At 69.0% G+C, this 15,143-nt stretch overlaps 5 protein-coding genes across 6 annotated transcripts; 1 reads left to right on the top strand and 4 right to left on the bottom strand.

The window, feature by feature from the left end:
- Positions 1-67: 67 nt before the first annotated feature.
- Positions 68-4,291, bottom strand: DDX23 (DEAD-box helicase 23). 2 transcript variants are annotated; one of them, XM_061361772.1, is made up of 16 exons: positions 4,058-4,291; positions 3,880-3,978; positions 3,670-3,766; positions 3,501-3,566; positions 3,264-3,402; positions 3,044-3,177; positions 2,860-2,972; positions 2,636-2,779; positions 2,293-2,518; positions 2,066-2,211; positions 1,764-1,941; positions 1,441-1,683; positions 1,185-1,336; positions 962-1,070; positions 692-866; positions 68-609 (listed from the first exon to the last, which is right to left on the bottom strand). In XM_061361772.1, exons 1-16 carry the CDS (start codon positions 4,264-4,266, stop codon positions 386-388), a joined length of 2,454 nt encoding a protein of 817 aa, XP_061217756.1. In that variant the 5' UTR covers positions 4,267-4,291; the 3' UTR covers positions 68-385. The 2 variants fall into 2 exon arrangements, with proteins under 2 accessions (XP_061217756.1, XP_061217757.1); XM_061361773.1 differs by having other exon boundaries at positions 3,044-3,174.
- Positions 4,292-4,688: 397 nt separating this feature from the next.
- Positions 4,689-7,051, bottom strand: RND1 (Rho family GTPase 1). Its single transcript, XM_061361768.1, has 5 exons — positions 6,871-7,051; positions 6,709-6,796; positions 5,648-5,757; positions 5,427-5,561; positions 4,689-5,349 (listed from the first exon to the last, which is right to left on the bottom strand). The coding sequence occupies exons 1-5, from the start codon at positions 6,988-6,990 to the stop codon at positions 5,104-5,106; spliced, it is 699 nt and encodes a 232-aa protein (XP_061217752.1). The 5' UTR covers positions 6,991-7,051; the 3' UTR covers positions 4,689-5,103.
- Positions 7,052-7,124: 73 nt separating this feature from the next.
- On the top strand, positions 7,125-9,630 carry CCDC65 (coiled-coil domain containing 65). The gene is made up of 9 exons (XM_061361770.1): positions 7,125-7,275; positions 7,440-7,579; positions 7,655-7,822; positions 7,904-8,073; positions 8,185-8,323; positions 8,410-8,607; positions 8,699-8,917; positions 8,995-9,147; positions 9,245-9,630. The coding sequence occupies exons 1-9, from the start codon at positions 7,140-7,142 to the stop codon at positions 9,548-9,550; spliced, it is 1,629 nt and encodes a 542-aa protein (XP_061217754.1). The 5' UTR covers positions 7,125-7,139; the 3' UTR covers positions 9,551-9,630.
- Positions 9,631-9,753: 123 nt separating this feature from the next.
- On the bottom strand, positions 9,754-11,948 carry FKBP11 (FKBP prolyl isomerase 11). Its single transcript, XM_061361828.1, has 7 exons — positions 11,884-11,948; positions 11,257-11,764; positions 10,912-10,977; positions 10,357-10,447; positions 10,220-10,253; positions 10,055-10,125; positions 9,754-9,983 (listed from the first exon to the last, which is right to left on the bottom strand). The coding sequence occupies exons 1-7, from the start codon at positions 11,946-11,948 to the stop codon at positions 9,766-9,768; spliced, it is 1,053 nt and encodes a 350-aa protein (XP_061217812.1). The 3' UTR covers positions 9,754-9,765.
- Positions 11,949-12,505: 557 nt separating this feature from the next.
- ARF3 (ADP ribosylation factor 3) lies at positions 12,506-14,953 on the bottom strand. Its single transcript, XM_061361778.1, is given in 5 exon segments — positions 12,506-13,342; positions 13,458-13,582; positions 13,694-13,804; positions 13,925-14,114; positions 14,696-14,953. Coding segments are annotated over 5 exon segments (831 nt in total). The 5' UTR covers positions 14,939-14,953; the 3' UTR covers positions 12,506-13,180.
- Between the last annotated feature and the right edge of the window lie 190 nt (positions 14,954-15,143).

Here is a 15,143-nt window from a genome sequence, read left to right as displayed (position 1 = left end):
GGGCCGTGTCCGTGTGGGGGGGGACAAACAGGGGATGGGGGGGACACGGGGCCAGGGAGAGCACGAGGAGGCGCCGTGCGGGACCGGGTTTATTCCTGCAGCCTGGAATTGCAGCTAAAAACCACGAGGATGGAGAGAAGAAAGGGCCTGGAATAGCCCCGATGGGCACCAGCCCGGTCCCGGCAGGAGGAACCGGCCCCCGGAGCCCCACCGGCCATGGGGAGGGGGGGAAGCGGGGCTGGGACAACGAGGGGGGCCCTGGGCCAAGTCTCTGCTGTCGGCAGTCCTGGATGCACCAAAAGCAGCCAAAAGGTCCCGGCAGCCCCTGGTGCTGCTGCCATGGGGGGGGGGGGGGGCTGCGTTGTCCCCATGGGGGGACCCTGGCTCAGGCGAAGATGGTTTCCTCGCGCCGCTTCTTGGTGAGGATGGTGCCGGGCTTGTGCTGGGCGTCGGGGTGGTTTGCCAGCTCCGGCGGGCAGGAGGACACGGGGCTCTCCAGGATGGCCTGCTTCAGGTCGTAGAACACGCTCGAGTCCTCCTTGGTGAGGAAGGTGATGGCGACGCCGCTCTTCCCCGCGCGGCCCGTGCGCCCGATGCGGTGGATGTAATCTGCAAGGGGGGGATGAGGAGGATCAGGCCCCCCATAGCCCCCCCCCCGCCACTGCCCCCCACTGCCCCCCCCCCAACTCACCCTCGATGTTCTTGGCCATGTCATAGTTGACCACCATGGAGACGTCGTGGATGTCGATGCCGCGTCCGGCCACGTCGGTGGCCACCAGGATGTCCTTGGCCCCGGCCTTCAGGTTGGAGAGGGCGAACTCCCGCTGCTCCTGGCCCTTGCCTCCGTGCAGGGTGCAGGCGTTGTACTGCAGGGGGGGAAAGGAGGGGTCAGGCAGGGCCTGGAGCCCCCCACCCATGGGCAGGGGGGACACAGAGCGGGGAGGGTCCGGCCCAGACTCACCCCCATCTTCTCCAGGGACTTGGCCAGCACATCGCAGCCCTTCTTCTGGTTGACAAAGATGATGATGGGGGGGTCGAAGCCCTGCTCCAGGATGGCCAAGAGCTTCTTCCTGTTGTGGAGGAGCAGAGTGGGGCTGTGGAGCCTGTCCCAGAGCTCCCTCACCCCCAAACACCCCTGAGCACCCCCGAGACCCCTCCTCCTGCTCCAGCAGCCCCGTCCTCACCTCTTCTCCGACTCGGACATGAGGAACACCTTCTGCTCCACCCGCTCGTGGGGTTTGCCAGCGGAGCCGATGTAGACCACGGCGGGGCGGCGCAGGTAGCTGCGGGCCAGGCGCTCCACGGCTGGTGGCATGGTGGCCGTGAACATGACGGTCTACGGGAGCACAGGGCAGGGAGCGATGGGCCCAGAGGGGCAGGAGCAGGGCTGCTGCTCCCTGTAGCCCTCTGCTCCCCACAGCAGCACCCACCAGCACCCACCTGCCTGTACTTGTGCTTCCCTGACTCGAAGTTGGCCAACATCTTCTCGGGGTCCTCGGCCTCATCCGTGTCTGGTTTCTGGTTGGTGACAGGCATGTGCTCCAGGATCTTCTGCACGTCCGGCTCGAAGCCCATGTCGATCATGCGATCCGCCTCGTCCAGCACCACGTACGTGCAGCGGCTCAGCACCAGGTACCGGTTCTCCAGCACGTCAATGAGACGGCCTGGGGTGGCGATGACGATCTGGGGGGGTCAGGGGGGTTGGTGGCCACAGGCTGGGGGTGAACCATGGCCCCCAGGGCCCCTCCATGCGGGGCACTCACCTCACAACCCATGCGGAGGCGGAAGCCTTGGTCCTCGCGGGAGATGCCCCCGATCACGGCCACCGTGCGGATGCCCAGAGGCTTCCCAAATTTGATGGTTTCCTCCTCAATCTGCTGGGCCAGCTCGCGGGTGGGGGCCAGGATGATGGCGTAGGGACCCTGGTCCGACTCCTCAATGCTGCGGCACGGGCAGGGCATGGCCACGTCACCCCCGGTGCCACGTGTCCCCCCCTGTGCAGTGTCCCCCTGCCCTATGTGGTGTCCCAGGCTCCCCCCCGTGCAGTGCTCCCAGCCCCCGGTACCGGTCAATCTTGGGCAGGGTGGTGATCCACACGAGCAGTGGGATGAGGAAAGCCGCTGTTTTGCCACTCCCGGTCTCAGCCACGCCGATGATGTCCCGGTTCTGGAGGCCGATGGGGATGGCCTGGCGCTGGATGGGGGTGGGCTCCTGGCGAGGGGAGCGGCAGGATGAGAGCAGAACTCCCCCTCCCAGCCCTGACCCCCCCCCAAAGCAGCCCCCATTGCCCACCTTGTAACCACACTTGTCAATGACCTCCAGGATATGGGGTGGGAGGGACGAGTCCTTCCAGGAGCGGATGGGGTTGGGGATCTTGCCCCCCTTGGTGGTGATGCTGTAATCCTCGCGGAAGATGCGCCAGTCCCTGTCCGTCATCTCATCCAGCTTCTTCTGGGACCAGTGCCGGTCGTCCCAGCGCTGCTTCGCCTCCTTCTTCCGCAGTTTCCGCAGCCGAGCCCTGGGTGTGGATGAGGAAGGGGATGGAGCTCACCCTGTGGGAAGGCTGGAACCATCCTGCCCCCATCCAAGCTGCACCCAGGCCCAGCAGAGCCCCTGTGGACACCCCCCAGCTCACTCCTCCTGCTCCTTCTCCTCCAGCGTCCGCCTCTTCTCCATGAGGTCCCCGTAGAAACGCGACTGTTCCCGTTTCTGCTGCTTCAGGTCGATGCCCGCAATGAAGCCCCGGCCCAGCAGCTGCACTTGGTGCCTCTCCTTGTACCTGGAGCAAGGGGTGGGAGCATCAGGAGCTGCCCCACACCCCCAGGGAACCCCCCACAGCCCCAGAATCCCCCCACTCACAGCGGGTTGTAGTCAATGGAGGTGTCCTCCGATGCGTCCCACTCGAACACGAACTTGCGGTCATTGAGGTGCCGCGTCCGCCTCCGCTTCTTCACCCCCCCCAGGTACCGCTCCTGGGGAGCAGAGGCTCAGTGGGGGGGGTTCCACCCCCTTCCCGGCCCCCCCAGGGTCACCCCAGACCCACCTTGATGGCGTGGAGCTCCTTGCTCTTGTCCTTTTCCTCCCGGATCTTCTGCCTGCCCTCCTCATCCTCGGTGCCGTTCGTGTCCCGCTCCATGCGCTCTCGGCGCTCCCGACGCTCCCGCTCCTGGGGGTCTTCTGGGGAGCATGGGAAGGGCTCAGAGCCCAGCACAACCCCCCTTAGGGCCGGGGGGGGGGGGCTCCAGGGGTGGGCACCCCCTTACCCAGCATCTTCCTCCCCATCTCCTGGAACTGCTTCCTCTTCTTCCTCTCCTCCTCCAGCAGGCGCTGCCGCTCCTCCACCTCCTGCTGCCGCCGCCGCAGCGCCTCGGCCTCCCGCTCCGCCTTGGACAGGAACTTGGGCTGGGACAGAAGGGCAGGGTCACAGCAGGTCTGGATGTGCCCCCCCTCCAATCCCATCCATCCCATCCCAAGGAGAAGGCCTCAGCTCCAGCTCCCACCTTGGATTCTGCCTCCTCTTCAGCCTTCTTCTTGGCCAGCAGCTCCTCCAAGGACAGCGGCTGCGCCTGTGGACGTGGGACGAGCCCATCAGCAGCCCCAGTGGGGACTCTGCCTCGCCAGCAGGATTCCCACATTCCCAAAGCCATTCCCAGCCGAGTCCCTCCTCACCTTCTCCTTCTTCAGGGCGTTCTCCTCCTCCTCCTCCGCTCTGCGCGCATCCCGCTCCTTCCGGGCCTTGGAATCCTTCCCCCTGCCCGGGGACAAGCTTCCAGCCGAGAACCGGGCATCAGGACCCGAGCACAGCGCCGGGGCCCCGCGGAGCCGCTCCTGGGGGAGCCGGGGCACCCCCAAGCCCTCCGGAAGCCCCCCGGGGCTCACCTCGAGCGCTTCCTGTCCTTGTCCCGCCGGTGCCCATCCTTGTCCCGCTCCCGCTCCTTCTTGCCCCGGTCCCGGTCGCGCTCCTTGTGCCGCCGATCCCTATAGAGCGGGGTCCTTATGGCCCAACCCCGGCCCCCACCCCCCCGCACCCGCCCTTGGTGGGGAGCCCCCCCCTCACCTCTCCGCTGACTTGGACCGGGACCGGGAGCGCGAGCGGCTCCCCCGCCGCCTGTCCCGGGACCGGTGCCGCTTCCTGTCCTTGGGGGGGGAACCTTTGCGGTCCCTGTCGCGGTCCCGGTCGCGGTCCGGGGAGCGGGAGCGCTTCCGCTCCTCCTTGGCTGCGGGGGACGCGTCCCGCTCCTTCTTGTCCGCCAGCTCCCCGGCCATCTGCGGGGACAGCGTCAGGGAACCGGCCCCGGGAGGGAGCAGGGCCCAGCCCCGGGGACCCGCTCCGGGGCTCCAGCTGCCCCCGCGGACCCTCCCGCCCCCGCTCACCGCCGCCGCTCCTGGCCTCAGCGTCCCGTTGCCGCCATAGCCGCCGCGGAGCACGCTGGGAAGGCGAGGCCGCCTCCGCGCAGGGACTACAGCTCCCAGCAGCCCCCGCGCCCGCCGTGGCCGCAGCACCGCCGCGACACGCGGGTCCCTCCGCCGGCAGCGCGGTGACCCCCGGCCCTACCGTGACGCCCCCCCTGTCCTGCGCACCCCACGGCGTCCTGCGCACCCCATTCCCAAGCTGGAAAGACCCCTTTTGAGCCCCCCCCGTTAAACCCCGACACCCCCCCCAAAAGAGGACTCCACTCCGCTGCACATCGGTGGGCGTTATATTTCCGATAATAAATAAGCTTTTAATAACACTGACCATGGAATAGAGACCCCCACCCCCCCAACGACAGTCCATAAAACAGCCCCCCCCAGCGCCCCCCACCCCACCAGGGGCAAGCAGCAGATGAGGGATGGGGTGGGGAGGGGCAAAAGGGGATGAGTCCATGAATGAACCCCCCCTGGGGTTGGGGGGCTGCCAATCACCCTCCCTAGAGCCCCCCACCCACCCATGGCAGCTCCATGGGGGCTGGAAGCAGGGTGATGGGAAGGGGACAGGCACCCCATTGGCATCACGGGGGGGCTCCAGGGCCAGCCCCCCCACCCCATCCTGGGGGCTCAGGGCAGGAGGACACTGGGGGGAGTGGAGGGTGGTGAGGGGGTCATTGACAGGCGCCCCCCCCTTCACATGACGGAGCAGCTTTTTGCCTTCTCCTTCTTGAAGGTGGAGGAGATGAGCTCGGAGCGGCTGGGGAGGTGCAGGAGTCTCTTGGAGAGGCTGCGGGGGGGGCTCCGGGGGGGCTGCGGGGGGGTTTTGCTGAGGCAGATGCCGGACACGGTCCGGAAGATGCTGTGGACGCTCTTCTCCGAGGTGAAGGCCGAGCACTCCAGGTAACCCTCTGCTCCGAGCTGCTTGGCGGCCGCACAGCCCTGCAACAGCCCCTGGTGAGGCCAAACCCCCCCCCAGAGCACCCCAACACCCCCCCACACACACGTCACCCCCCAACCTGCTCATAGGAGATGGGTGCCTGCTTCTGGTGGGAGAGCTCCATGAGGGTGCTCAGGTCTGTCCTTAGGTCTGTCTTGCAGCCGATGAGCAGCACCCGCGTGTTGGGGCAATAGTCCAGGATCTCTGTTTTCCACTGCAGAATGAGGGGGACACAGGGCTGGTGTCAGTGTGAGGGGACCCCAAAACAGCCCCCCCCCACTCACCCCATGCCCCCCACACCTTCTTGGCCGCGCTGTCCAGGGTCTCGGGGCGGCTGATGTCAAAGCAGAGCAAGACAGCATCCGAGTCGCTATAGCAGAGGGGACGTACATTGTCATAGTAGGGAGAACCTGGGTTGAAAAGGGGGGGGGTCACCGCACAGCACCCCCATAAAGGACCCTGGAGGCGATGGCAAAGGGTCACAGCCCCCCCTTTGCCAGGGCTGGGGGGGGCACACGCAGCTCTAACCCCCTCCAAACCACCACCTCCGCTCCCCGCAGCCCATCAGTGATGGGAAATGGATCCCGTGGTGTTTATGTAACAACCGCCCCCCCCCGCGCTGGGGAGCCCCAGCAGCAGCACCGGGTCTTGGGGGGCAGCAGGACATGGGGGGGCTGCTGCCACCCCCATGGGGTCCCCAGGGAGCCGGAGCCGTTGGCACCACCGCGGGGACCGCAGGGAGAGGCGGCACGGGGGGGGATGCGGGGGCAGTGGGGAGCCCCTGTGGGTATTGGGGTGCCCGGGGGGGGCCTCCATCGCCACCCCCAGACCCCGAAGGGTCTCGGAGGGGGTTTCGCAGCCCAGACGCTCCGTGCGTGGAATAGCAAAGAGGCTGCGCCAGCGCATCGCCATGGCAACGCGGGGACCGCGGGTGGCAGGGACCCCCCCTCGGGCGGGGGGGGACACTGCAGCACCCGGGCAGGGCTGTCCCGGCCCCCCCAGCGCCGCGGGGAGAGGCAGATCCGGGGGTCCCCGTTACCCCCCATTCACAAGCAGCCCCGCAGGGACGCAGCGCCCCAATATCCAACGGGGAGAGGTCACAGGGATTGGGGAACCCCGTTAGGAAGGGGGTTACCCTATGGCACCCCGGGGGCCCTATGCCAGCCCCCCCCAATGCAGGGCTCCCTCTGCTGCAGCCCCCCCATCCCCATAGACCCCAAACCACCCTCCCCCGATAACCCCCCTCCCACATCAAGCCCCACCGGGGCCAGCGCTGCCCCCGCCCCGGTACCGGAGGGAAGCCCCGTTCATGCGCCCCCCGGTAACGGAGAGAACCCATCCCAGTGCATTGACCCCGGTACCGGAGGTGTCCCAGAGGCTCAGCTCCACCCGTTGTTCCTCGCTGGCCAGACACGCTGTGTAGTTCTCAAACACGGTGGGCACATACGTCTGTAACGGCACCGAGAGCGTCAGCGGCCGGCCCCGGTGCCGGTCCCCGGTGCTGGGTGCCGGTCCCGGCTCACCTCGGGGTAGCAGTCCTTGGCGAGCACCTGCAGCATGGCCGTTTTACCGCACTGCACATCGCCCACCAGCACCAGCTTGCAGCGGGCCGGGGCCGCCGGTACCGGCCTCCGCTCCCGCATGGCTGCGGCGCGGAGGCCCCCACACTGCACCCACCCGCCGGCCCTGCGCCCCGCCGCCGCAGCGTCCTTATATAATCCGCGGTCGCCGAGCCCCGCCCACGGCGGCGCCCTGTAGCCAATCACCGCGGCGACTGCCGGCTCGCAGGCCAATGGCGGAGAGGCGGGGGTCCAACCTGAAGACGCTCCTCCAAGCCAGGGGGCGCCCCGTCTGGCTGACCGCGGAAGCGGGGCTCTACTCCCGCCCAAACCGGAAGTGGCGGTTGCTAGGAGACCGGTGGGACGCCGGTGGGTGCTGTGGGGCGCGCTCGGTACCGGCATCGGGGCGGGGGAGACGGCGAAGGGGGGGCCTGGAGGGACCCCAAAGTGTGGGGGGCGTTAGGGGGGACCCCAACGGGGGGGAGATGGGGGGGGCCGGGACCTCCAGCCTCACCTCCTGTGCCCGGGCACAGCCGCCATGGCCGGGAAGCGCCGGTCCCGGGCAGCAGCCGCCCTGTCGGCGGAGGACAAGCTCCTGCTGCTGCAGAGCCAAGCGCTGGCCGAGGAGGAGGCGGCCAAGAGGAAGGGGGAGTTGCTCACACGGTTCCTGAAGGTAGCCGGGGGGCTATGGGATGGGGTAGCCGGGTGCCCCCCCCATTGTCCCCGCTCACGGCCGTGCCCCGCTCAGCACAAGCTGGCCCAGGAGGAGCAGAGCAGCGCCCTGAGCCTGCACAAGCTCCATGCTCAATGGAGGGCGGTGCTGCGGGAGGCCAAGGCCGCGGAGCTGCACCGGGACGTGCACGCCCTGAGCCGGGCCTTCGCGCGGGTCATGGACTGCAAGGACGGCGTCATCGAGGTGAGCGCGGGGCCGGCGGGGCCGCGGCAGCACCGGGACCCCCCCCCCCCTCCGCGGCCTGTGACAGCCCCGACCCTGCAGGCCCTGGCCGCAGACCTGGAGGAGGCGGAGGAGCAGCACGGCCGAGCCCTGCGCAGCCACTTGCTCAACGTGGACCGGCTCCTGCAGCTGCAGCGCTGCCGCCTGGCGTGCCTGGAGGACGGGTACCGGGCCCAGCTCCAGGCCGTGCAGGCTGCCTTTGAGGAGGAGAGGTGCGGCAGAGGCAAGGGGGGCGGCAGTGGCACCTGCTGCCTGTCCCATGCTGGTGCTGAGCACCCCGCTGGGGCCACCCTCTCCCAGCAGCTCCCCTGTGCTTCCCACAGGAGAACCATCGTGGAGCAGCACGAGCGGGAACGCTGCTACCTGCAGGACGTGGCGCTGGGCACGGAGCAGAATCAGGCCAAGAACGACTTGGACATCACGCTGAGATTCCAGAGCTCCCGGGACGACATCAAAAATGAGGCAGGGGCAGAGGCAGGAACCGGCCAGGAGCGTTCGAGGGCAAGGTTTGGGGAGTGGTGGCTCACACGCGCTGTGCCTGTGCCCAGAGCCTGCAGAAGAAGCAGTACACCCGCCTGCAGCTCAGGGCAAAGCTGGAGGAGCTCTGGAAGCAAGTGCAAAGCGCCCTGCAGGGCTATGCCGAGGCCACCGAGGGGCAGAGGGTGGCTTTCGAGGCGCTCAAGCAGAAGGATGAGAAGAGCTCCAGGGAGGTAGAGACGCAGGCGAAGAAGCTGCAGAAGCTGCAGGTTGCCGCGGGGTGCAGGGGTGGAAGTGGGGGCTCTGGGGACCCCGTCCCTATCCTCATGGCCCCATCCCTCTCATCCCCACTGTCCCCAGGGCTCGATCGCAGCCGTCAGGAGCCGACTCGTGGCTCTTCTCCAGGAGAGTGAGGAGCAGACCCGGCGCATGCAGGAGGAGAAGGGGAAGGTCCTCGGGCAGCTCCGGGAGCTCAGGACTGAGATGAACCGGATGGGTGCTGATGCCCACGACAGCCTCCTCAGGCTCACCCTGCAGAGCGGTGCTGCCCTCAAGGCACTGGCCCGGGTGATGGAGAAGGTGAGAGGTGCTGGGAGCCCCTCGGGGTGGGAATTCCACCTTCCCAGCCCTCCCTGCCCTCTCCTGCATCCCCCCAGGCCCAGCGCATCCTGCGCCTGGCCGAGATGTGCCGCAGGATGGAGACGGAGGAGGAGAAGGTGCTGCCCTTTTACCCGTCCTCGCTGGAGGAGGAGGAGGAGGAAGATGCCCGGCAAGTCCTCCAGGAGACACCGGTGGAGCCGCTGGCCTGGGTGAGGAGCTGAAGCCCCCGTGGGGCTCGGGGCGGGATCTGGGCTCGGGAACGACCCATGGCCAGGCTGGGGACCCCCTACCCTGCCTCTCGCCCAGGCCGTACAGGACTACGTGGGGCTGGAGCGCTTCTGGCAGCGCTTCAACAAGGCGAAGCTGGAGGAGCAGGCGCTGGAGCGGCAGAGGGCGGCGCTGAGCCGCAGGAACCGGCGCCTGCGGGACCTGCTCCGGCAGTACCTGGCCGGGATCTCCCTCCCGCAGGAGGTGCTGAGCGAGCCCAACCCGCTCCTCGCAGTCAAGCACAAGAGCTGCATCCCCAGGGCCCTGCCCCACACCGGCGGTGACTGCGCTGCGCACCCCAAGACCCGACTGCAGCCCATCCATGGCTCCACCAGCACCGCCTGAGACCCCCCAGTGCAGCCCCGGCCACTGCAGCGACTGGGACAGCCTGGAGGTGCCATAAAGGAGCTAAATTGCACCCAAAACTGTGTTCCGGGGTCTTATTTCTGGAACAAGCTGAGCTTTGGTGTGGGTCTGTCACTTCTCATTTGTGTTCAAGGTGTCTGCAGCCCAGAGCTGCATGCAGTCATGGAGCAGCCACAGATGCTCAGGGAAAGGCTTTATTTCCTTTTGGCTTTGTTCTTCTTCTCCTCCTTCATCTTCTTCTTGGAGAGCCTGGTGCTGCTGGCCTTGTGGTAGAGGTGGCACCCGATGAGCCCCAGCAGCGCTGGCACCAGCCCCAAGCACAGCAGCGGCACCACCTTGTTGAGCACCTTCTGCCAGTAACCAGCACGGGACAGAGCCACCAGCTCCACCTCGAACCGCAGCACCGCGTCCCCTGCAATGGGGGGACAGAGCCTCAGTGGGGCTGGCGGAGACCCCCCGGGGGCCCCAAGGGGCTGCACTCACCTGGGATGGAGGGGGGGGACCCCCGCTTGCCGTAGGCCAGGTGAGGGGGGATGATGACTCTCCGCTTCTCCCTGCCGTGGTGAAACACTGTTGGTGCCCTGTGGGGCTGGACCCACACCCTAAGTAGCCCTGGGGACACCCCCCTGTGCCCCTTTCCCCGCTTACCCCACACACATATCCAGCAGACTCTGCTCCAGGCCTGTGAGGAATTGGGGAGTAAAGGAGTGAGCAGGGGTGGCCGGGGGCATCCCAAAGCCCATTGGGCTCAGGCAGTGACATCCCTCGGGACCCCCTGTGCTCACCGGGGATGACCTGGCGCTTGCCCAGCTCCACCTGGAGCGGGTCCCGGCTCAATGAGGTGTCAATGATGCGGCCATCGTCCTCCAGGCTGCCCTGCGGGGACACCGGCACCATCACCGGCTCTGGCACCGGCTCCCGGCCTGGCTCTACCCCACACAGGTACCGAGGTTGCCCCACTGCCGCTCCAGGCAGTTCCCATTGTCCTCCGCAGGACAATGCAGATCCTAGTGCCATCCCCATGCCCACCCCGGTGCCACCCTGGGGAACTCCCCACGCTGCTCCCAGTGCCAGGTGCCAAGTGCCACCCGCATGCCCGTCCCAGTGCCACCAGCATGCCCATCCCAGTGCCACCCGCATGCCCATCCCAGTGCCACCCGCATGCCCGTCCCAGTGCCACCCGCATGCCCGTCCTAGTGCCAGCCCCTTGCCATCCTCACGACTGCTCCTGAACCTCCCCGGTATCTCCCCGGTACCTCCCCCATGCCCCCCCCGGTGCCGGTGCCGGAGCCGCCCCGCCCGGCGCAGCGCTGTGCTGACGTGTTCCTGCCGCCGCGCACCGTGTAGTGGATGTGCACCGTGTCCCCCGGCGCCGACAGCTCCGTGCAGCCCTCGGGGGGGGGCACCTGCAACGGGAAGGGGCCACGGGGGACCGGGACGGGGTCACCCCAACCTCGGGGTGCGCGGACCCCGCTCCGTGCCCCCCGGGCGCCCCGTGAGCCGCACTCCCCGCCCCGGTACTCCCCGCGTAGCCCCGTCCCTCCGCTGCTCCCGTTCCCCTCCGCACCGCCGGGGTCCCCCCCTCTCCGGTCCCGCCCGAGGGCGCCGCTGGGGGTGCCCGGTGCCCGGTGCTCCCCGCGCAGCCCCGGTTCCCGCGCTCCCCTCCCGGTTCCCCCGGGGCTCACGAGCGTCTCCAGCCGCAGGTCCCGGGCCCCGGTTTCGGTTTCGCTCTCGGCGACGCGGGCGGGCGGCGGCAGCAGCAGCACCAGCAGCAGCAGCAGCAGCGCGGCGGGGGACGGCATGGCCGGGCTGGCGGCGGCGGCACCGGGACCGCCCCGTCCTGCCCCGTGCTCACCCCGGGCCCCGCCTCTCCCCCGGGACCGCCCCCCGGCACCGGGACCGGTCCGCAACGAGCCCCGGTGGGGCCGGAGCGGGTGGTTCCCCCCTCCGGTGTCCGGGACACGCGTCCGCCCGTGCTCCGGTGCCGCCCATCCCGGGCTGCCACCGAGCACCGGTCCCTGGCCGGTGACTGCCCCGGTGGTCCCCGCTGAGCCGGGCGGGGGGCTCGTCCTAGGGCACCGGCAGCGGGACCGGTACCAGCAGGCGGCAGCAGAGCGCGGAGAAATCGGCACCGAGCAGGACCCGGCTCCCATGGGTGCGAAGCGCCCCTCGTCCCGCACCCAGCACCCTTCCCTGCGGGACAGGGGAAGCTGAGCCCCGCAGCGGGCCCTGCACGGAGGGGGATCCCCAAACCCCTGCCCCTGGGGTCACTGCAGAGCCCTGGGGAACACGGGGCAGCCCCGTTCCCCCGCCCTACGCCGGTGACAGCGGCCCCGTTGCCGTCGCAGGCCCCGGCGCAGCTCCCGGACGACGGCATCGGCACGCCGGCCCCACCGGCGCCCGCACATACCAGCCCCGGTTGCCGAGAGGTGGCGAAACCGCGCTGGCGGCGGGGGACGGGGCATTAATGGGATTACGGCCGCCGGGTCAGCGCCGCGCCGGCCCCCGCCACACAAAGCCACCGGTGGGAACCGGCTCCGCGGCTCCCGGGGAACCCCGGCTCCCCCCCCCCCTGCAGGGGGAGCCCCCAATGCGGTGGCACCAGCACCAACCCAAAGGGGATACAGGGATGGGGACAGCAGCTCCGGTGCCCTGCTTAGGGGCTGACATGGGGGGCTGAGCCCCACTCGCGGCTATGCCGGCGCTGGCACCATCCCCACGCCCCGGTTGGGATTAGCACTAATGGGATTTACCATTTCATCCAATATTCCCCTAAGGATGAGCCTGGGAAAGGGGAGTTCCCCCCCCCCCCCAAGCCTCCCCTTGCCCCGTTAAGCTCTTTCTAATTAAACCCAACCCGGGGCTGTCCATCACCGTCCCCTCCCCGGACCCCGCGCTTGGGGGGGCTGTGGAAGAAGAGCCATGGGGCAGCCCTACATAAAACATGTTTAATATCCAAGGGGGGGGCCGGGGGTCACCCACCGTCTCAGGCGCAGGGAGGGGGGGCCGGGAGGGGGGTACACACGTCCCTGGACGGGGCAGAGCCGCAGCAACACGTCACACCAAGCACAGACCGGGGGTATAAATATGGTGCTGGGGGGGGGGTACAGAATGGGGCCGTCCATCCGTCTGTCCGTGAGGGGCTGGGACATACAATCACGATGCTGGAACAGGGATGGGGTGCAGGGGAGGAGACCTGCCTCGAAGTGACATGGGGGGGGCCGGGGACATGTGGGACCCCCGGGGGGGGAGGGGAATGTGGGGCTGGGGAGGGGTGGGGGGTGTATGGTCCCAAATGCCCCCTGCGGCCCCGCAGCCCCCACATTTGGTCCAGAGGAAGGGGAGGGGACATGCACGGGGATGGGGTACCCCAGCGTGACCCCCCCCGGGCACCCAGCCCCCGTGTCCCCCCCCCAGGTACGTTCCATAGAGCTGTATTTCCACACACGCACACACGAGATCCGAGGGGAGACCCCAAAACAAGGCGGAAAAAGACCCCCACAGCAACCGGTGCCAGAAGAGAAAGCAAAACCCAACCGGGGTGGGGATGGGGGAGTCCGGGGGGGTGGCCCCGGGGACACGGCGGGGGGCCGGCAGCCGCCCGCCCGCTCACTTCTTGTTCTTGAGCTGGTTGGCGAGCCAGTCGAGGCCCTCGTAGAGCCCGTCCCCGCTGGTGGCGCAGGTGGCCTGGATGTACCAGTTACGGTGGCGCAGGGAGTGCAGCCCCAGCTTGTCCGTGATCTCCGCCGCGTTCATGGCATTCGGCAGGTCCTGAGGGGAGAAATGGGGCTGCCACGGGGACCCAGACACCGGCCCCGACACCCCGGGGATGGGCACAGGCCCCCAGGCACCGGCCCTGACACCCCGGGGATGGTCCCGGCCCCACCTGCTTGTTGGCGAAGACGAGGAGGACAGCGTCCCGCAGCTCATCCTCCGCCAGCATCCGCATGAGCTCCTCCCGCGCCTCGTTCACCCGCTCCCGGTCATTGCTGTCCACCACGAAGATGAGCCCTGGGGATGGCGACCGGGTGCTGCTGGGGGCGCAGGACCCTCGGCCCCACAGTCCCCCCTCCGTTCCCGGTGACCCTGTCCCCCCAGTCCGTGTCCATGCAGGGCACTTACCCTGGGTGTTTTGGAAGTAATGCCTCCAGAGGGGCCGGATCTTGTCCTGCCCACCCACATCCCACACGGTGAAGCTGATGTTCTTGTACTCCACCGTCTCCACGTTGAACCCTGCGAGGAGCAACAGCGGAGGGAAACTGAGGCATGCGGGGGCCGCGAACCCCATCCCAAGGAGCCCTGATGGGGAGGGGTCCGTGCCCGGTGCCCCCCCCAACCCCTGGCATTGCTCACCTATGGTGGGGATGGTGGTGACGATCTCCCCCAGCTTCAGCTTATAGAGGATGGTGGTCTTCCCAGCGGCGTCCAGCCCCACCATCAGGATCCGCATCTCCTTCTTCCCAATGAGGCTCTTCAGCAGGTTCCCGAAGATGTTGCCCATGGTGACGGCGGCGCTGGCTCCGTCCGCAGGCGAGGCCGGATCCTGCGGGGGCACAGGGCTGGGATTGGGGGGAGACCCTCAAAACACGGGACGGGGTGGGGGTGCAGGCATCGGGGACACCCCTGTGTGGGACAGAACCCTGCGGCCATGGGGCTGCCCCCCACATGAAGAGGCCGTGCTGGGGGTGCCCCCCCCCACGCTGCACCTCCAGGGGCCAGGCCAAGGCTGCACTGGAGGAAACTGAGGCACGGACCCAGCACTTCGGGGGGGGGTCACAACCGCACCTCCCCCAAATCTCGAAACCCCCCCCCCCCGCGCTGCAGCCCCCCCGCTCCGCAGCGAGGCCCTCCCGCCCCTGAGCTGCTGCCGCCCCCGTTGCTCCCCTCGACCGCATCACCCCCCCCCCGCTCAACTGCGCCCCTCCAACGCACCCCATTGGCTCGCACCGCCCCCCCCAACCGCTCCCCCTCCCCGCATCACCCCCCGCTGCGGCCCCGCATCACCCCCGGAGCGATGCCCGCACCCCCCCGGGGGTCCGCACCCCCAAACCCCGCCGCATCCCCCTCTCACCCGCGCCGTGTCGAGCCCCCCCCGGTGCCGCCGTCCCCCCCCCCCCCCCAAACCTGGTGCCGGTGCCGGTACCGGTGGCTCCCCCCGCCCGCAGCTGACTCTGCACCGCTCCCGCCGCCGGAAGCGGAGGCCCGATCGCGCCGATCTCGCGAGAGCTCCCGGTGGCCCCCCCCCCCTTACTCCTCCTCTCCCCCCCGCCCTCCGCTTCCCGCCCCCCCCGCCCCGTACCGGGCCCGGGGGGGCTCGCGGGGAAAGGGGGGGGCGCGGAGCTCGCGAGAGCCGCGAGCCGTTACCATGGCAGCGGCTGCAGCAGTGCGGGGGGGGGGGATGCACCGGGAGGGGAAGTCCCCGTGAGACCAGACCCCTCTATGGGCACCGGGGGACAGAGCCCGGGGGGAGGGAGCTACGTGGAGAGCGGGGTGCCCCGGGGACCCCAAAACCAGCACTGGTGGGACAGGGATGCGCCCCCCACGGGGACCCGGTACCGGCTGTACTGAGACC

This window comes from Neopsephotus bourkii, unplaced genomic scaffold, assembly GCF_033783945.1.
Source record: "Neopsephotus bourkii isolate Nb327-2 ecotype Australia unplaced genomic scaffold, CSIRO-AGI_Nbou_v1 NB_1063, whole genome shotgun sequence".
NCBI lineage: Eukaryota > Metazoa > Chordata > Aves > Psittaciformes > Psittacidae > Neopsephotus > Neopsephotus bourkii.
This window is presented reverse-complemented; position numbering and strand designations above follow the sequence as displayed.